This window comes from Danaus plexippus, chromosome 19 (genome assembly GCF_018135715.1).
Source record: "Danaus plexippus chromosome 19, MEX_DaPlex, whole genome shotgun sequence".
Classification (NCBI taxonomy): domain Eukaryota; kingdom Metazoa; phylum Arthropoda; class Insecta; order Lepidoptera; family Nymphalidae; genus Danaus; species Danaus plexippus.
In genome coordinates, this window is record NC_083549.1 from 73,992 (window position 1) to 96,099 (window position 22,108).

The 22,108-nt window shown below is 34.8% G+C and overlaps 1 protein-coding gene and 1 long non-coding RNA gene across 3 annotated transcripts; one reads left to right on the plus strand and one right to left on the minus strand.

The window, feature by feature from the left end:
- Positions 1–862: 862 nt before the first annotated feature.
- Positions 863–15,604, plus strand: LOC116768015 (uncharacterized). 2 transcript variants are annotated; one of them, XM_032658633.2, is made up of 7 exons: positions 863–1,051; positions 4,218–4,421; positions 11,824–11,930; positions 13,439–13,745; positions 14,038–14,252; positions 14,395–14,569; positions 15,383–15,604. In XM_032658633.2, exons 2-7 carry the CDS (start codon positions 4,370–4,372, stop codon positions 15,526–15,528), a joined length of 1,002 nt encoding a protein of 333 aa, XP_032514524.1. In that variant the 5' UTR covers positions 863–1,051; positions 4,218–4,369; the 3' UTR covers positions 15,529–15,604. The 2 variants fall into 2 exon arrangements, with proteins under 2 accessions (XP_032514524.1, XP_061379533.1); XM_061523549.1 differs by lacking the exons at positions 863–1,051; positions 4,218–4,421; positions 11,824–11,930 and adding an exon at positions 11,968–12,574.
- On the minus strand, positions 1,680–4,223 carry LOC133319385 (uncharacterized). The gene is made up of 2 exons (XR_009753015.1): positions 1,985–4,223; positions 1,680–1,899 (listed from the first exon to the last, which is right to left on the minus strand). It is a non-coding gene; the product is annotated as an uncharacterized LOC133319385 (long non-coding RNA).
- Positions 15,605–22,108: the final 6,504 nt, after the last annotated feature.

The window sequence follows — 22,108 nt, forward strand, 5'->3', positions numbered from 1 at the left end:
TTTATTCAATATTTATTGTTGTTGTAATTAGAAAAACTGTTTTTTGTTTTGTTAAAGACGGGCATCGATTCACCTTCAATAAAGTAGTTATTTAAAAAAATATTTTTTAAAGATTTATTTTACAGTTCCGTGATCTTGCTTCGGCGCCGGAAGAGATCGGACGACGGAGCTGTGGAAATAATTACTGGACAGAAGGTGATTGTATAAGCGAAGACATTGAGATAACAGTGAAATAATACAGAACCATTACAATACATTCTTTGTCTATTTATGATCATAACATATAAAATGCTTTTCGTTTCCTATGTATTTTTTCCTTCCTGCAATCCTTTTTTTATTAATTATATTTTTATTACTTGTTTATTTAATCGCACTTATAATAACTCTTATAGCTTTATTAACGGACAACACACTGTGAATTTGCGTTTACATTTTTGTTAAATGTTAAACTATTCGGCTACCACTGACTCTGGCCGAGCAACCCCAGTGAATACTTAACATCAGCACTCTAGACAATATACATATTCAGATTTTAGCCATTAAGATACATTTCATATTTCTTCTAACATGGATCATTATTGAATGTTGTAATAAGTTTTGATTGTGACTTTTAATTAAAACTATATTATGATAAAAATTTGGTTTTTTTAAGTTCTCCGGTTGTCGCTACCGTAATTTTTCTCAGAACTTAAGTGTATATAACATTGTAAGTTTGTTAGAGGGTCTCTTTCGCGGGCATTTCGCATGTTTTGCAAACACGTGTATACGACACCACGAGGGTAGTCACTTGTCAGTTTAGTGTGGTTCTCGTTGCGGACCACCCTCCGTGGGCTCGTCTCAGTCGTAAGTCATCGTCACCTCCCCATCGCGCGTCGTTCTGTGCCGGAGTCATCGGTCATAGTGCGTGTTCTAGAGTGAAGCCGCGCGGACGCATGTCTGTGACGCGTGGAGAACTCGACGGAATCGGTTCTGATAAATCAATGAGTTTCGTGTTGTTCCTCCGATCCTGCCCCTATCTATATAGTTTGAAGTCTCGTCCATCAAAAATATGGTAAAAATTGATTTTATGTTTTGTATGTTAATAATTATGGCAGATTAATTAAAAATAGTTGGTCGTGTGTCTTATATTTAATTTTTTAAATGATTACATTTTATTTTGTTACATTTAGGAGTTGAATACCATACTACATACGCAGCGTTTCCAACTTTTCATTCCATTCAAAAAACTTGTAAAACTATAAACGCTGTATGTATACCTAGTGTTTCAATTCAAATTTGTGGTAAGTATGCTGATTTTTTATAAAGTTCTTTGGCACGAAGCATCTCTTACAAAGTTATTCACAAAAACTTTTTAAACAACCTTTACCCCGCGAACTGTTCTCATAACTTACTTTAATTGTTTTGAAGTATGCAAATTATTAGTTGTGATTATATTCAAAACCGACAGCAGCCGCAGTCCCCATAAAAAAAATATATACCGAGGTCTTACTGGGTAACATCCAAATATTACTTGTAAATTAAAGGATTCTATAAAAAAAACACGTATCTGGTTAATATACAGAAACATTCTGTGAAAGCTTTGAAATCTTAAAAAAAATATAACTGTTTTCGTAGTAAAAGGTTCAAAGTGATTTTGGTACAATTTTTACTATTTTTTCTTGATAGTAATTAAAAAACCATCTTTATCATAAATATATTACTACTTAATAAGGAATACAACGCGTATAGAGACACGAGCAGAGGCATAAACATTCTAGAATAGCCACATGTCTGGACAGATTCGACTTGTTACATTCAGGACATTTCTAGCATTAACTGTAGGTGATTGAAAAGAGAAATCTATTGTTATTGCAAGAGTTTTTTCTTCAATATTCGAGTTCTTCAATGCGAGGAGATATCCTGTAGGAGATTTTATAAAATAATATAATTTCCAAAGTATAAAAATGATACATATAAATCTACAGTTGAAAGTCAGCAGAGTAACCATATCACGGGTCTTTAACGATCGTGTTGCCGGCGTGTCATCAGTCCATAGGTACGTGTGGCCCATCTCCCATCTTTGGTCATCTGTGGGTCCTCCGCCTCCGTCCTCTGACCTCCATCCTCCGTCTTCCGTCCCTGGCACTCCGTCTTCGGTCACCCTTCCTCAGCGATACTCGTCGTTCACAGCAGCTGGTACGGCTAGTGGTCCTGCGACCTTTGCGCGTTATTCCGGGCGCGTGCTATTTGCGCACGTCCGGAAATAGAACGCTCGGAACGAACATCGCTCAGCCCTCAAAGTAGTCACGTAGAGCTTAGGACACACTCTCTCTCTTTCTTCTTTCGTTAGGGATAATTATTATAGAAATATATGTTCATAAAGATAGGAAATGTTTTTCCGATTAGGAAAAAAATATATAATTAAAAAAATTATATAATATAAATTCGTAACATCCTTCGAACCAGCTTTAGACGTGATGTTTGTAATTTTTAAACATGTTTTTACCAGTTTCTCCATAAATAGAGTGGTTTTGTTACTAATTTATCTTTTTTATACATGTTCGACAAATACTTTTTAATAATTGAAACTTTATGTATACCAAGTCGTCTTCTTAGAATCATAGTCCACTTTATAATCTATATGTATACAACTCTATAGCAAGATTCTCCGTCGCGGACAGTAATTAAGTTTTCTTAAAGAAAATTAAATTTTAATCTCAGTTCGAGCAGCCGGCGTCCGAATGTTGTAAATCATGGTCAGCCCTCGGAAAGATCAAAGTTCCCGGGACTATTAAAGCGTCTTATTTTGTGCTCACTTTGTTCCTAAGAGCGGGTTTAATTGGTTCGCGGTTCGTGCGAGGCGTATTGTCGGCACCAGCTCTTGTATGGAATGTATTATAGTTTGTTCTGTCGATAAAAAAACTCGGAAGCTCGACTTTCCATGCAAACATCTTAGTTCACGCGGTGATGATGCAAGAAAACTGTACTCAGTGTGTTACATGACGATGTGAAACTATCTATATTATATGAAAACATCGGGCACAACTTTAATATTGCAATTGAGTTAATTAAAAATATATTTTTAGGGAAAGAGAATTAATTATTACGAAACTTCAAGTAAGTGTTGTCCTTTTCTTTTCGTATATAAGAAGCCAACAGCCAAGTCTCTCGTGTCAAACATTCCCCAGCTCCAAGACGGTGTCCACTATCCCGACTTGTTTCAGCTCTATACTCAGACACAAACAAACTTAGTAATTAATTATTTATCTCATATTTTTTGCATTCCAAACTACAAACTATTCGTCGCTCGTCCGCTCTCCTCGTGTTGCCAGCCCACGTTACTTAAAATAATTGTTAACGTATTTTTCGATTTATTATCGATTATTTCACATTCCAACTGTTAAGAGTATCTACTCGTACATGTCACGAAGTCTATATTAGGTTCTATAGAAATGTGCTCAGTTCCGACTCTGGCGTTGATTTTATGAGCATCGTAAAAAATTAATTTGAAAGCATTATGATAAGTTGGTCCTAGTTTCGATTTAATTGACTATAAAATTAACGTAAATGCATTCCATATGTGGAGTGAGTAATGTGTGAGACATCAATTGTTTGAAGGACACTTGAGTAAGTGCTAGTCAGTATCTTTATTATTGTAAGTCTATATATTTACATTGAAAATTATAATGTTTATGGGGTTTATGAAGCGATGTTTTGATTTTCATTCGTCCTGAAAGAAGTTAATCTCCTGTCCTTCTCAGTCTAATCTCATTTTAGTAGGTGGTAGAGCCTAGCTCTGGCTAAGTCACTGCAGCTCGAACAAGGGCTGGCTCGACCGGGGAAGTACCACCCTCTCACAGAAGATCGGCGTGAAGTAGTCTGTAATGGCTGCGTTTCGTTCGATTAGTGAGAGAGCCGGTTACAATTTCCATTTTACCAACCTTTCCTAACCCTTCCTTTTTCCCTCCCTTTCCCACTTTTCATCCCCCTCTTCCCTAATCGAGGGTGGCAACACATCCGCAAATCTATGTTGCAGATGTCCATAGGCGACGTCTCTTTTTGTTTGTCGACCTTTAACATTCATCAAAACTGATCACTGTGTCTCATATCTCTGGACATGTTTTAATAAGTAACTCTTATTGTTATTTCAAATTATTTCTTTACGAAGAAAAGTAGGAATTACAGAAAAAATCTATTATTAAATAAATAAATGTACTTAAAATGTAATATTGTTGCAGGTAACTGTTTACGGAGACTCGAGAAACTTGATGTGATACAATATGAGTGCGAAAATAGTAGGACTCTAGAGAGAGTTGGAGAGAGTGGGAAGGAGTGTAGAAGACCGGCGCTTGTGTGTGTCTGTGTCTGTTGTGCATGTGTGTAGTGCGTCATGTGCGTGTGTGCGCTACTGCTGTTGTTAGCGGTGTTACCGTCACTCGCAGGTTTGTAAGATGCGTTACTAATTATAATTTATATTACACAGATAAATATGATACAACATTTACACTCTCACCTCGTACCTCTTTTTGTGCTTCGTATCATATCACAGCTCGCACCTAGAGTGCCCGCGCCTCCGGATTCGAGCACTGCGAGACGCGAGACAAGACGCGAGGCGAGCGACTATTTACACTCTCACCTACTGCTTCGGCTCGTGCCTCGTCTCGCGAAATAGTACGCGAGTGTAAATCTACTATAAGCAGGCATCTAAGTTCTTAGTCATAGATAATTGAAATATTATACGAAAATAATAACAGTTTGACTATTCTAAACAGTTATTGCGATCACTATACGTATATACATAATTTGAACAGTGTGTGCTACTAGTTACTAGAATGTTAATTAAGTAATTGCCAAAAAATTCTTTATAAATAATAATCAGGATCAGTTTTGGATCTCAAGATTCACAGTTCCTAAATTTCTCAATTCACTGATAATTTATTTATTGTAGTAGTCTAGAGGCGTGACGACAGAAAGTTGGCAAACTCTCAGTAAACTAATCGGATCCCAATTATTTTTAATTAAAGTACAATCCAAATTTATGAGCCACTGTTACTTTTTAAATGTTTGTAATGTTTGAAGGTTCAGCCTTCAATTCCCCTGAATGTTCTAAGTATATTGTAATTATCTTGATGGAATCTCTTCAAATAACAGAGAGAGAGAAAGCGGATATCATTTATTTGATGTTAATAAGCCTGCCGGGTTTCAGAAAGCTGTTTAAACTATTAATTCCTCGAAGATGTTATAGGACCATATGTAAACATGATTAATTGATGTCGAAGCAGGTCAGCCAACATCTCCGCGTACCTCTTACACGTACGTCTCTATTAATATTTGGCGTCGACTGAATGAGGCCGGCTCCTCCTCCTCCTAACAAATAATAACTGTTTGACAAAGACTTTTATTCCATCGAAGTGATCACTAGCAATTTTTTTTGCTACTGTTCATTAAAACATAGATTTGAATATCACACGTTAATTAATCAGGGTCACAACACGACGAGTTGTTTGAAATGTAATGTCAATTTTCTATGAACGACCTCGAATCCACATTCAGTATCTGAAGGTTTGTTTCTCTCAAATTATATTGATATTGATTTGTTACAAGGCGTGTCATACATACGAGTAGAATGCGAGTAGCAAACAGCACTGGGGACGCGGCACTCGGCATGTGGCTCCCAGAGCGCGGACTTCCGACAAAATATCATAAATATGAACTGGCCGTGATGATTTGGCACTCAAGCTGAAAGCAGCTATTCAAAATAGAGGAAAGACATTTATTTTTATTTGGGAGTAGGTGGAATGACTTAACTTCCTTCCAATCCGATGAGTCAGATCCGTCGGCGTTCCAGATGCGAGATGACTTCATCGAAGGGAAATGGACATCTTTAGATTAAACGGTTGCTCTTTAAAGATTAAACTAAAACAAATATTTTATGTAAACATTGAATAATTAAAAGGCGAGTTTGCTCGTTAGGAATTGGAAGTCTTTCCTCGGCAATGTATGAACCGGTCTAGTGTGCGCGACGCACGAAAACAAACAAATCACAGAATAGTTTCCGTTGTAATTGATGCTGCGATTGGCTTTTACTCAATAACACACTATTAGTACGCGCAATAAACAAGTGTATACATCGCACACTAAAGCAAAACAGAGTTGATGGCGTGTTGTCTTAAAGCGAGATCAAAGAAATATCTGTCAACGTTTTTGGATATAGCTTTGATATTTGTAATTTACTAATTCCCATTTCTCATCATGAAGCATTGAACAGAAAATACAAAGACTCCATTTAATGCGTTGCATATTTAAAACACTTCTCCAAAATACTACACATGTTTTATCACATTGTGAAGAAACTCTTCGTTCCTATGTACATACGTCATGAGAAAAGTCAAACCGACTCCGGCGCTGCCACATTATAAACAGATTTAATTGAGTTCCTTCATCTGTTCTGTATCGCCGCTCCTCACTGTCTCCTCATATAAAATATCAATATTTTCCTTCGATCACAGTATATTTAAATATTTTAGGTCAGTTTTCCATGGCCTCGAGAGTCCCTTTGAAGATTTTTTTGTAATACTCGTTGCTTGGTTTTCATTCACCTCTTCTATGTGAATTTTAGATCAAAGGATTGTCTACAGTTTTAAACAAAACGAAAACAACGCATTCAGATAGATTACTAAAGTAAAAATTGCGCTACCTACATAATGACTGATGATAGCATTTATTAAGCCAAAGGAATTGATTTCTGTGGTGTTTATGATAAGAACAATACAGTTATTTTCGTCGTAGGTCTTATAATGTATTGAGTATTCTATATTTATTTATTTATTGTGGAATGACATCTCTTTTAAATCGATACAGTATTTTTCTTTGTACAAATAAACTAGTGTTAATAAGTAAATCTACTAAGTAATAGGAATTACTATAGATTTTTAAACTTGTTTGGCTTTTCAAATTGATAAAATTGCAAGAGCCAAAAAGATCCTCCGTCACAAACGTTAGTATTGTTGATAACAAATTTAATACTAAAATACGTTTGGGACCTACCTTTGTTAAATTGTTATTATAAAAATAAGTATTAAAGCTAATTTATTACAACGTACCATACGTATGAGAACGTCAGCGGCCGCTGATGTAATTAGGAAAGCAAATAAGCGGGAAGCTATCCCATTAACATGACAAAGGAGGGGAGAAACTGCAGAAGGGGTGAATTAAGTTCGTGAATAGAGAGGAAAGGAGCCATTGTCGATATATGAATACGTTTTGTAATATAATATTTTTAATTTGAGATACAGCTTTTATAAGCAGTTTTAGTAACATTTTTATAAAAATATACTTAAAACAAAGATAACAGCGCGCTGCGAGTGGGTCCAACCCCTCTCCGCGCCGGTGGTCCCTTATTGTTATGGTTCGCACGTGTGCATTCAATGGCGTGTCAAGTATTCATAAAATACACCGTAATCTAATATCAGAACGAAATACTATTACATATTATAAAGTTCGATAAATTCTCTTTTTGATATAAAGATAACTAAATATCGTTAATTAACTATTAAGCCCAACTCCTGCGGGAAAGAAGACGACCTCTAAAAGTAAGACATACTACAGCATGCAGCTGGAATATTGTTTAATGTCGGTAAAGGTTGCTTTTAATTTTTTGTTTCTTGGATTCAAATTGGTGTCTTCAACAGATATTGAGTATTAAGTTTTTAATTAGATCAGATTAGATATACTCGTACATGAAAAAGTAAATGAAACACGTGTGTGGGAAGACGGTTGTGTTTGTATGCCAGTGTATAAATATAGACAAACCACGATCAAGTGTTGAAATGTTAATATTGTGAGGTCGGGCGATCACACACAATCACATTCATAAACATATAATGCTAGCTTCATAGTTCTATGAGAGTATTACCTTTTTTTTTCACTGACGTTAAATTTTTGATGTCTGATAATGCAATTTATTATTTGCTATAAAGCGAAAAGTTTACAGACTTAATAAAATGATTACTTTTAAACTTATTATTATTACGTTTATCAACGTCAGACCTTCATTTGACATCTCGTTTGATTGTGTGTTTTATTCCTTTTCAAATGATTACGTATACTACTAATATTCAAAATGCGAAAGTTTGTGAGGAAGGAGGAATATATGGATGCAGTTTGTTACTCCAAAACTACTTCACGGATTTTAAACATAACAGTTTTATTATACAGTATGTTAAAAGTGGCTCAGGTTGTAGATGTCGATGTAAGTTGGTTAGCGCTTCGATTGTTTTAACACGCTTTATATATTACTCTTTGAGCTATTCCTACGGACTAGTCTGTTCTGTATTTGGTTTGTTTAAAATTATTTATAATTATTGTTTACAACGCGAACTCTTAATATTATTTTATTTAAAAAAATATCTGTAACTCTAGCTTGCTGCACCTGGCTCTCACCTCCAACAGTCCTTATCAATAACATTACATGCCTGATATCATTGCGGTTGAATAGTATCTCGCTAGATTATATTCTTTGTGTGTCGCTTAATAATCCCTCCAGATAAGAGATCTTGCTTCTGATATGTTTATGTTCACAATGAAAAACATGCTCCGGTATGTTATATTTGAAGTGTTTATAGAAATGACCCTCGTTTTTCTCGTCTAATACAGTATTAGTAGGTTACCTTTTCCGAATATATAAGATAGACAGAAACGAGTTAATATAAAAAAATACATACAAGAACAAAGAAAAAAGGAAAACACGATAATGTTAATAAAGAACATAATTAACTAAGAATAAAATATCATGCAAAAGTTTTGAAAGAAGTGCTTGATTTAAAAAATATTAATAAAGAACTAAACCGATTTTGATGGGATTTTTATCTGCTTGTACGTCATAATGAGTAAGTAAGGCTTCTTTATAATCGACTACAAAAAGGAGGAACTTCACAATTCAACAAAATATTTGTTGCGCTATTAATTCTTTTTATTTGCCAATTGAAGGTAAATTTGAAAACGATATTTTATTAGGACTGCCGTTATTATGTTGTAGTTCCGTTGTCCTGTTGTTATGTTGTAGTTCCGTTGTTAGAAAGCCAGTTTTGTTGCAGTGGTTGTTGGCTACGTTTGGTTACTGTCGGTGTAGCGGTGTAAGGGTAGAGGCTTTATCCATAAAGTTGTAAGACTTACTGGCGTATGATTAATTATTCAAATTATTGCCTCACGCGTGCCAGCAGAATTTTATAATCGTTAATGACAATTGATGTGTCTTGTGAAGATGGCTTTTTATTAATTTTTTTATAAATTATAGTAATTCTTACTATACGCAAGTAAGTTGTTATTTGTTTTATTTAAGTATTGATATAGAAATTGATGAAATGTCAAAACGTATTTACACAATCGAATTCATTGTGGCTTTACTTCCCTCTTAAACAGCTGAAACGTCTTGTTAAGTATAAATTAAGTCATTGTCTCCTTGATAGCAATATTTTGAATGGTTATATTACTGCAGGCTTCATTTGGTTTAATAAATATATTCGGGCTAGTATAGTAATAAAACAGACCAAGGGGCAAAGTAAATAGATAACCTATTGTTAATACTTTGCAAAAATAAAACTTTCTATTTATCACTTACAAAAGTCTTTGTCTAGACTTGGTTCGATAAAAGCAGATATTTCCTTACGCCTGATCGTATCTTAACATATTACATAGATAATATTTCTGTTCATTATCTTTCATTAGGTATTCATAATAATAGACTCTCATCAAAGAGTATCGCTCCGGCAGATATTTCCTTACGCCTGATCGTATCTTAACATATTACATAGATAATATTTCTGTTCATTATCTTTCATTAGGTATTCATAATAATAGACTCTCATCAAAGAGTATCGCTCCGTCGGTCACCCGCCAGTCACCCGCCAGTGTCCCGCCAGTGTCCCCTATCACCAGTCATGCTCCATCCATCTCTCTGAGAGCTCGCCCTCCTTTACTCACCGCATTCCTCCTCCTCCTCCGATACGCCGAAGATATATGGCGTCAATGAGATGCGTGAACGCAGATGTTTCCTAATTAGATTATTTGTTGCCTTGAGGGGTGACCTTACCGCTCATAGGACACCGTTTTCACCACCCCCAAAAAGAGTTTTAATTGTTTTGACATGTTTTATTTTTAAATGAATGTTTAGTTCGAAATGCAATAGATAGATGTTTAACAATATACATATATATGCATATATATATTTCTTATTTACGTGTACGACATGGCGACATGTAAAAAGAACAAAGGACGTTTTTTATTAAGTACATACCTTTAGACTATAAAGGCATTTACTCGTATACACTATACAGGGTACACGTGTAGGTACGTTAGCATTTTAAACTGTTTGTTCCTGATTTGAAAACGAGTTCGTTAAACTTTTGTTCCGTCCTTAAGCATTCAACATTCGGTAAAATTTTATTGTATTTTCTTTAACTGTTCGATATGAAAAATATCTTCTTTATATTTTCATAAAATTTTGAATACTTATTAAAATCAATACATAACGTTGCCAATTAAAATTGGGATTTTCTCAAAATCAGTCGTAGCCTTCGCCATTAATTTACATCTGTCGCATTATTTCATGTGAATTTACTGGAAGCTGGTGACAACTTTACTCTATTTAATGAACAATAATGATTTATGTATCATTTTTGTTATTAAGAATGATTTTAATATTTTTAACATTCCAAACTTCGACTAAATTCTAAATTATCAGTTTGTCACTAAACGCACGTAAAACTATATACGACACCTTCAAGAAAAAACCCAATTTTGAAATTTTTTGTCAGTCTGCCTAATTGTTCCGGCTTGTCTCTTCAATAATTGGAGCGTGTTTAACCCCACTTACTTCAGGATAGGTAATGGCATAGTAACATAAACTACTTTTTAATTGACTTCAAACAGGAGAAAGCTAAGATTACACATCTTCTATTAATTATAGGCTATTTTTTTGTCGAAAGAGCGTTACCCTCATGTAGTCTTATTGTCACAAATTTACTAACTTTCGAAAGGTTCTTCGAAAATCCAAATGAAATCTCCTAAGGATGGTAGCGGATTTCTCTAAAAGGGCTTATTATGTGGACAAGACCGCGAGCAACATCTAGTCCTATATAGTTTCGAACATGTCTTACATACATACATACTTTTGGATCTGTTTCGGACGGCGTGATCTGCTGCATCCTTGTGAGTTTCAGTCCAGCGTTTGTTTGGAGTATGATCACGACCCCGACACTGATTATGACCAATCCACATATTTCTGAAATCATAAGATTGCCATAGTGTCCTGTGTCATGCCAGAAAGTCTCCAGGATACAGAGCAGGCGGCCGAGCGGCGGAGTAATGAATGCTTGGAGCTGATGCATCTACTCAACGATTTAAAAACTTTTTTCATTGAGAATGACTGATCATTAAACATAATAAATATAAATTGTAGTTTGATCACAAACATAACATATATGAATTTATATATATCATACTCGAAACGTGTGATAAATTACTCTATGTATATGAACTATACAAATGAGAAATATTCATTAGCTTGTTAAAAGAGTAAAATAAGGTTTATCGTATGTTCGGATGTTTTTTTAATAATATAGTGAATGTCAAACAAAATTTTTACGCAAAAAAATTAGTAAAACTTTACGTTTTCAAACTCCCGTTTCACTAACTTTGTTCAGCTCGGTTCCGGTTGTAATATCCTACCATGTACATGTATATTTTCCTACTACATCTATCTTGATGGGACTATTTTTGTAATGAAAACAAATGTTGAATAAACATATGTAATTGTTATTAATATATATTATTGTTTGTGTGAAGGTCCCGTGGGTCCGTCGTTCTCGCATCGTCAACAGCGGTCGGTGGTGGGTCGCGTTGGAGACGTCGCCGAGCTCAAGTGTCGCGTCAACAGGCTGGCGGACAGAGTGGTAATAAATGCAGTAGATACTGAAACATATAATATTCAGACGATACATATGTTATTAAAGTATGTCACACAAGTTACTTTAACTCTTGTAAGTGCTGATGCGTCCTCCTTCAGAATTATCTTTTTGTCTCATATGTGGTTGTCATCACCAGTGATGTATCAATTTGTATTTTTTCAGAAGATTTTGTTCCGTGCTCATTCTTTTTTAAATCTTTAACATGAAGCAAAGACTGGATATCAAGTAAAAATGATAATGATAATTAGCTAAATTTATCGAACTTCTTTTTTACAACTATAATAGATGCCACTCTTTCAGTAAACATCCATCAAATAATTCATAATGGGTTTGTAACGTAGTTAATTAACTCGATAGTTCCGTAAGTGTGTTATTCAAATTGTGCCACCAGCACGAGCAGTAGCGAAGGGACAGTAAATGTTGGCACTCACACAAATGTGTTTCATATGTAAATATGTAGGAAAATATTTAAATTCTAATAAATAGTGAAAAGTATGTATGTAATGTGAGGCATGTGTTCAGGGAAATAAGAGCGAGCTCGGTGTCCGGAACACTAAAAATAATAAATGAATGTCAATGGCACTAGTCCACATAGTGTCAGACATTCGAGTCGGATGTCCGAGTACAGCGTGAGTACAATGCAATCCTCCATCAGGAAGGTGTTGTAGTAATTAGTATATCTTTGTTGTAATTAGAAACTTCTAACATTAAAGTTATAATATAAAACATTTTAATAGTATTCAATTTGTACAGTAATTAAAGTTGTCTTATGAGTATCCATTAGAACTGATGGCAGAGTGGCGTGAAGCGCCAGTTAACCGCGCGTGGAACAAACTATCGTCCAAAAATACATTATATCGACACATCAGCGTCGCGTTCTGATGTGAGTGTCATATGTGAGGTGACGAGGACGCGCTCGACGGAAATATTTGCGAATCCTCCAAGTGACGTCACTCACTACTGAAACTGATGTCGTTGGAACGATTTGATAAAGCCGGTCAACGACTCGCTACGTCCAGATATAGCGGCACGCGTGCTTCCCGGAAGCGCGCGCTGCCAACATTCGAGAACGTAGTGTCACTACTACTCACACGGTAATCACATGCTCGGTCGTAGGAATCAATCATTAATAATAACAATAATATTATTATATAAATTATTATTATTTTTACAAGTTTTTCTTCAATTCTTATAACTGCTTCTACTTATTTCGACCGCATCAACGTGTTTCATGACGGAAGTGAATTAGATTTTTATCTCATTTACGGAGCTCCTGACAAACTTACGGTCCGTTGGGGCTACTTTTATTTTAGATAACAAAGATAAATCATTTAAAAAACGGAACTGAATCAGAAAACAGACCATGATTTTTAAGATTTGTATAAAATCTGTTAATTCTTTCAATTTACATAACTCAAAATGTGACGACCACTAGGAGATATGTATATAAAAAGTTCATATTATCGCAACAGTAAGATTGAGCTTGTCATCAGGTGTCTTGGGTGCGTTCGAGTGACCTTCAAATATTGACTCACGCTGGAGCGGTGTTCACGGCCGACTCGCGAGTCTCCTGTTCGGAGGCTCCTTATAACAGTGAATTTGAAGATGTCGACGACCCATCCGGAGATCTGTCTCTCTACAGAGGAGGCATCCTGACGTCACGAGATGACTCCTGGGACACTGTGGGAAGCGTCCACACCTTGAAGATTGAAAGGCTTCGAGTCAGTGACTCGGGCAGATACGAGTGTCAGATTAACACAGAACCGAAGTTGAGTCTGTTCTTCAACCTGACAGTTGTAGGTTAGTTAAAATAATAGTTGTTCTGCTACTTATAAATAGAGTGGAAGGATTTAAGAAATTTATTTTACAAAACAAACGTTGAAATTTTTTGTATATAATAATACAATAAAAGTGTTAGGAAATTCTTGTAGTAAATAATTTAAAACAAAATTATTTTATATATATAATAAATATTATACTAATGCTACTATATAACTATCAATACTACTATCAAGTGAGATCGGCGCTAAGTTCTCGGAAACTATCCCTTTTCACATAACAGTGAACAAAAGAATATGAAATGATGTCATAGAAACATCTCTACCGTCGGTGGTGGTGCGAACCCTGAACACTGATGCCGGTGATGTGGTGTGGGTGGTCGGGGAGGGGGAGGGTCGTGGAGCTCGACTGACGTGTGAGGCACGCTATGAACCTGCGGCAGGCTCCTTGCTGCACGACGAGGTGCTGGCAGCCCTGCCACCACTGAGGATCACCTGGAAACACGAGGGGGAAACGATCGACCCGCAAGTAAGTATATATTATACCCGCAAGTAACATTCTCTTAGCTCCCATTTTTGATAATGTAATTAAAGTAATCGTCCAAACATCCTTTTAAGTTGCTAAATTATATTTCCATAGTCATAACGGCTTTTGTTTTCTTTTTGTTCAGAGTCCACGCGGAGGTATCTCCCTGGACTCGGAGCGCTGGTCCGGGCGGGTGGTGTCCCGACTGACTCTGGCGCGGGTGACGGGACCCGATGCCGGGCGGTACTGGTGCGGAGTTGGAGATGCGGGGGCTGTGACGCAGCTGAGATTGAAACACGACCAAGGGTTAGAACCTGATGGTGAGGCACCCTAGTAAGAAATACAATGACAGATTGACCCAAGTTATATATCATTTTCAAGATTTTATTAATATTGCCTAGCTATTTGGTAGTTTCTTTTGTGCTTTTATTCAATAGTGACAAAGATAAAGAGAATATTTTGTTTGTTCAATAACAAACAAAATTTTCTTTTTATCTTTGACATTATTATTTTTGGAAAGTTAAAATGAATTCAAACTGATGCTAGGAATATTTAAACCTTACAATATAGAATATAGGCTTTAGTAAATAACAATATAGGTATTTCAAATGCTTAATAGCTCGACGAAGAGTTTTTATAGCAAGCGTTATGAGGAGGCTCTAGTGATCATAAGATACGATCTCGAACGTATCTTTGAAAGTTTAAAAATCGACGAAAATAACAAATTATACATAGATCTGTTGGTATTTGTTCAATAGATTTTTTCTGTTTTGTTATTTGGCTCACTAAAGCGAATTAAATATACCACAGTACAATGTTTTCACAGTAAAATATTTACTTTTTCATCTCCGTCTAATCTGGCACGTGTTTGAGAAAAAAAAATGAAAATTTTTGAAGGTACGGATAATTTGCCAAAAATATGTTGTTGCTATGATCCCACAATTTTCATATATTCTCGAATCGTACATTTGAAAGCTTGATAGGAATGTCAATGAATAATCTGGGTCATACTGTGTAGTAGCGAGCGAACATAAAACAAAGGCTACGGTGTCTTTTTAAAGCTGCTTAAAAAATCAAATATTTTAGAGGAGCTGTTTGTTTTATGATGACGGTTGATGTTCTTTCTGCTTCAGTCGGTGAGTTGGAATGGATGCAGCGTGACCAGGCCGTCGCTCGTGTGAGTGGGGCCGGCTGTATCAGAGACAGCAGCCTCGTCCCGGCGGTGGCGCGGACACTTTGCTCCCTGATCATGATGATGATGATGAAGCTCCTCACGTGACGTAACACTCGACTTATGTAAAATATGTACATAGTTATTTATAGAGCTTGTAAATAAATGAGATGGTACGTGTCGATGTTTGAGTTTAATAATAGTCCAACTGCTGGCACGCGCCGTCGCTCAATATAGTCTAGGAATCAGAGCGCCTATATGCTAAGTATTTCCAAATCCGTATTAGTGCCAGCACCCATCGCTTTATTTACTATTACATTTTTATTCTTCTATGTCAGGGATTAAACTACTCTCAACGAGTTATAAATACAATTTAAAACGGGGCCTTTTAAGATATAAACTCAGTTTTTAAATAATGTTCAACCAGGTTATGAATGTGTATATGTTGCAAAGAAAATAGTTTAACTCCAAAACATAGTTTTTGTCATTTCTTCTGGCTATTATAATATACCTATCATATTCTTTTACATAATCTACTGAACCGTTAATGGGACCTCACTTTATTTGTTCCTTAATAGGATAATTCCTTAGTAACTTCTTTTGAACTCATCTTTCGTGACCTTTGAATTATTCTTATACAAATTCAATCCATTTACAAAATATAACTGAGTAAGTGTGATGCCAAATATGGATTTTTATTTGTTTTAGTTTGTGTTTTATTAGCTTTTGCTATTTTGAACTTTATTTCACAAACACCTTAATATTTTGTTACGTCCTTTTTGTCCTATGCGACTCGATCCATAACAGTAGAGTAAAATATCCTTCATATCATTTTATCCACAGCAGTTAAATGAGGGTCTCGACGTTCCTATAGCACGCTACACACAATTTAATTTTTATTCGGCTTGCATTCACTTTTGATATTTAAGTATTTGTTGTTAGGTGATAATTTTTTTTTTGTCGGACATTTAGTTACAAATAATGTCCAGTAATTTCCAAAACATACATAAACTCTTTATAAATTTATCTTAAATATACTTCATCCATTTGTCAAATCAGTTTTGTGACACTCATTTCATAATAAGTTTTGTGACGTAAATATTCACAAAGGAATACGAGAAAGAGGCTCAGAGTTTTGAGTAAATCTTGGTTAATTGAAAGCTTGGGCTCTTAAATTTAAAGTTTCTAACTAAACTAAATACATTTATGAGATGTCATTTCTGTAACGAAACATTATTCTCAGTTTTTTAATATTTAAAGGTTTAATATTTAATGTTTTTTTGGAAACTAAAATAAAATTAATTTAGTGTATTATCTATTTCTCCACTGATAATAAGACACTGATAACACGCTTTGAGGAGCAACGTGTGGTGATACCGCGGCCGGGCCTTTAAATTTGTTTTTATTAAACAAGTTATATGGTCGATGTAAACTAGACAGAAATATCGATGGAAATAGAACACCACATGTCCGTAAATAAAGTTAAATTGGACAGTTTCGTCAATTTATCGACGGCGGTGTTTACGAGAAACTACGAGGACGCATCAGTTGACGTTTATTTTTATTTTAAAATAACTACACCGAAAAATGTTTTTTCAAACCCCGGAGGATTTGATGGCTTTATTTGGGAATAAGATATCTTAGGTACTCGATTTCTTTCTTAGCATATTAATTACACTTATTACAGTGGTTTTTAAGAAAACTGAAATATTTTCTTTCGTGTCATTTAACAATATTAAGTATTAACATTATTTTTCGTTAATTTAAAACTATTCGTCTGTGTTTGATTTTGTGACTGAAAGAAAAGGAAGTCTTGGGATTAATTTAAACAGGTATAAATTCACCTGAATCAAAATGATAATAAATATTCAAGTGTAAGTGTGCTTGTAACTTAGGTAAGTTGGTAGAAGAATAAGGCTTACTGTTGTTAGTGGAGGCTTTTTCATGTTCATCAATATCATCATTTGGTATAGATATAAACAGCAAGAGGAAAGCTTCAGTGGCGATCAGATCACAGGAAAAGAAACTCGCTGTAGTGTGTACGTGGAAGTGAACTATTATTTCTTTTTAATTTTCTTGGTCAAACAAACTCTTTTTTTTATATTTCAGTGGAAAATAAAAAGTTCATATTAATCTCGAACATCTATAAACACGCAATATATTTAGTAAATTAAAAGTAACGCCTTTTAATAAAAAGTCAAAGTATCTGTCACGTAACATTATCACGATGCAATTTAGTAAAATAATTTATTTATTATTCAACAGTATTTGTCAAATTTTACACTTTCTAAGGACACTTTCCAAGCCCATGTTCTAGTAACGTGCATTCATTTTAGCTTTATATATGTTCTAATATAGTTCGGTTTTCGAAACAATAACGGTGTTATGTTTGTGGAACAACAGAGAGGCATCTTCCAACAAATGTATTTATATATATAGTTCAATCCGAACAATTGAATTTCAGTTATAAATAACATTCCATTGCTTATTATAAATTGCTTTTTTATTTTGTCATCTCGCAACGCGTCCTGATATATTCGTAAAGTACCTAAACCAATGTTTGAGCGATTTCCATCACTGTATTAATTAATTATTAAAGTTAAACCATTTTTAAAGTCATTAAATCATTAGGTCAAGGCGTTAGTAAGGTGGCAACAAAGTATGCCTTTCATAAAGCAGTTTTGTAAACAAAACGAACCAACCACGAATAATCAAATACAAGACTCGTCAGCACGTCACACTCACTAGTCTTGCTACAGCCACTACGCTTGTTGGCATCTACACATCCAGAGCCATTACCCTTACTCTTGTTGGTACAGACAATTTAATAAATAAACTTTTTCAATATCGACCTGGTTCCGTCTTGGTAAGGCTTGATATTAATCCACCAAAAAGTTTTAAATATTCCTGAAGATATTAACCATTTAAACAAAGTTACTTATAATGTAGGTTTTAGAAATATATTTTAAGAACTTGTGACAATTGTTGATAAGCGCGAATGTTGCTTTCGCTACTTCATTTCTCATCATCTGGAAAAACAGTTGAATAAGGAAGGAGCTCGTTCATGAGAGGATTATCAACCGACGGTCTCGATTTGATTGGTTCTCAGCAGTAGAATCAATTCCCAACGTCTGATTCCGATGTAGAAGTTGATAATGTTATATTATTTTATTTTATCTGACACAACATACTTCTATGAATATTTTATCTTCAAATAGATTCCATATTTTACTCTTATATATTAGATAGTCTACCTGTCCGAAGTCTCTAAAGAACTCAATGATTTTTCTTAAAAAGTTTCACAACTAGAAGATTTAACGATTTAACGAGTGCTATGTTCATACATGCTCGTATACGTATTCTGTAATTTTACTAAAATAAACCATTTTATATTAAATATTTTACAATGACTACAATTCAAGTACAAAAAAAAAGACTCTTAATTTAATTTATTTGAAGCTGAATACGAAAGTGCAAATATCTCTGTCAATGAACTATTACTTCATTTGGAGTATTCTTTCAAACTCAGAACTCGATTACCGACAACGTCTTTTGCCAAACAATGGTTTGAGGTCAACTGGAGATATCTTTGTTGAAAGTAAAGTTTTGTTTAGTTTAAATTTCTATGATCTGCTCCTATTAGTATGGAAACCATAGTTTGATATTCATGCTCAGTTTAAAACTGTTTAAATTATATGTAGAATCTTAAAAATACTAGAAAATTTAAAAACTTATAAAAAGAATCAAAAGCTTGAAAATAATTTTTAGGTTTAAAATATTTAATGAATCCTCTAAGTCTTTTCAGACTTTAACGTTAACAGAGTTAGTTTAAGAGTATAACATAACGGCTTAAAAGATCGAATCAGCGACTTCATTATAAAAGTTATTATTATCTCCTAGCTGTTGCCCGCGGCTCAGCCTGCGTGTTGGTCGCTTTTCGCATAACCATATATATATATCAAACTAAAAATAATAACTTACAGAAAAGAGATGATGACAAATAATAGACAACCACAACCAACTAACAAAAGAAAACCAAATAATAGACAACCACAAAAAACAATCAACAATGAATTTTCGAACCGCCTGGTAGTCATTACACAACGCAGAATCTTAACACCGCGATTTAGGTTAATGACGTATTTTATCAACGCCATCTATCGAGCACAGTGTTCAACACTTCAACCGCGCCCGCGCGCACTGCTTTATTTGTTATTTTTGTTAACTCTCATAAGTTTTAATATTAAGATTAACATATATTAGAACATATTTTTTTAGTAACTAATATAACTAATTAACTATTAACTAATATATAATATATGACTAGTCAATATTAAGTGGTAGCGTTTAAAAGTTTTGAAGCAGTGCTTGAAGTAAAATTTTAAATTTTTGACAAAATTAAATTTTTAGACAGTCAAAAATTCCAAAAATTGTTTTTTTGGATTCTATGACCCTTCTTTAATTGCCTCTCATCAGTTTTTTGGAATAATATTTAATGTACACACATTCGATTTTTACAGTCTTATTATATGTATAAATGATAGTTTTGTATTTATATGAATTCCAGATCCGAGAGTTGCGACTCCTCTGTGGGAGATACAGGAAACAGTATCAAAACTATATATAGGAGATGAAAAAATATTTTTTATCATCAAAAATTATCAGACATACTCAGATACTTATTCTTTTTGAATTCAAGTTTTATTCACACAAAATAAATTACCAATAAAAAATTATATCATACTGCGAAACCGCTCAGTAAAGCTACCTTAGCTCAGTAAAGCTACTTAGTAACTACCAGGGATTTACTTAGAATTCATCGAATTATATGAAGAAAAACTTTAACATGTAAAATTAGTTTTAACGTTATCAATTTTTATTTCCCTTTGTATTTTGTTTTGTCATTTATATTATATATGCTTTAAAATAAAATCTTGTATTTCCAGTCCGAGGTAATATAAAGTAATGAGAGCTAAGACTTTCGCGAGTATTCATTTAAATTAAATAAATATTTTTCGAATTACTACGCGACTTGTATTATTTTTAAAATCTGCATTTTTAACAGAAACAAAATTTCTTTCAAAGATATTTTTACAACTCCGGGGCCATACAAAGTCAGTTGTTAAGGATTCCTACCAGTTTGTCAAAGATAAAAAACACCTAAATTTGAAAGAGATTGACAGTTTCGATATACAGTCATTATTCACTAGTCTACCCATTCTTGACTGCATTGAGATTGTAAGAGGTAAGTTAAAGGATAACAATATGCCTATAGAATATGCCGATTTATTAAAGCATAGCCTAACATTTTACTACCTTATGTGAAAGGATGAATTCTATATACAAGTAGATGGAGTTGCAGTGGTTTCACCGGTTTCTCCTGTCGTCGCTAATATATTCATGGAGAACTTCGAGGCGCGAGCCCTTTGCTCTCCTCCAATAAAACCTTTAATATATAAACGGTAAGTAGGTAAAATTGTCGTGGTGGCCTGGAGGTTAAAGGACCGCCTCTCATGCGTGAGGGCGCGGGTTCGAAACCTGGCAAGTACCAATGTGATTTTTCATAGTCATATGTACTTTCTAAGAGTATTCAGACACCACTGACGGACGGTGAAGGAAAACATCGTGAGGAAACCTGGACTTATAATTTCAAATTATAAGTTTGAAATCGCCAACCCGTCTTGAGCAAGCGTGGCGATTAATGCTCAAACCTTCTCCATGCAAGAAGAGGCTTATGCTCAGCAGTGGGCTTCCGATAGGCTGATGATGATGATGTAGATGACACCTTCATAATATTAAATGAAAACAAAATCTCTGCTTTTCTGAACCACCTTAGGTCTATCAATGGCTAGATTTAGTTTACTATAGAATTAGAGGCAAATAATTCTTAAGCTTTTCTTGATACACTTGTCATTAGAAATCATGTAGCTTTATTATGTTTATGGGAGAACCACACATATGGATAGGTATCTCAATGGTAAATCACACCACCAAACTATCCAGTTAGCTACCGTTGGCAAATCTTTGTTTAAGAGAACCCAATATATTTGTGATGCTGACTGTCTAGAGGCCGAGCTGCACTATGTAGAATATGTTCTCACCACCAACAACTCCCATCGTAAAAACCACATGAAGCCACCCACAGTTTAGACATTATCATATGTGAAGGGAGTTACTGACAAAATAGTCAACATCTTGAAGAAGGTTTAGATCGAGACTATATACAAACCACACAAGAAAGTGAACCAATTCTTGAAACCTATCAAGATTACCATTCCTTTACAACAAGCGGGTGTATACAAACTCTTGTGATTGTGACTGTGGCTTGTTATACATTGGACAGGCAAATAGAAGCATCGGTACAAGGGTGAAGGAACACATGTCAGACATCAAAAATAGGCGCGCGTCGAAGTCAGCAATGTGTGAACACATAATGGACAATCCAGGCCACTACGTTCGGTTTAACAAACCACAAATCCTCGCTCGTAAAGATAGGTACACACCGAGGTTATTCCGCGAGGCTATTGAAATTAAAAACATCCCAATTTCAATAGAGAAAATGACTGGATTCTATCCAACACCTGGGACCTCCTCTTTAAAAATATAAAATCCCATGTCTTTGACCACACCGCAGGACCTCGTTACACCGTAAGCGTATTCTGCCGGCATCCAGAGCGGTACGCCAGAA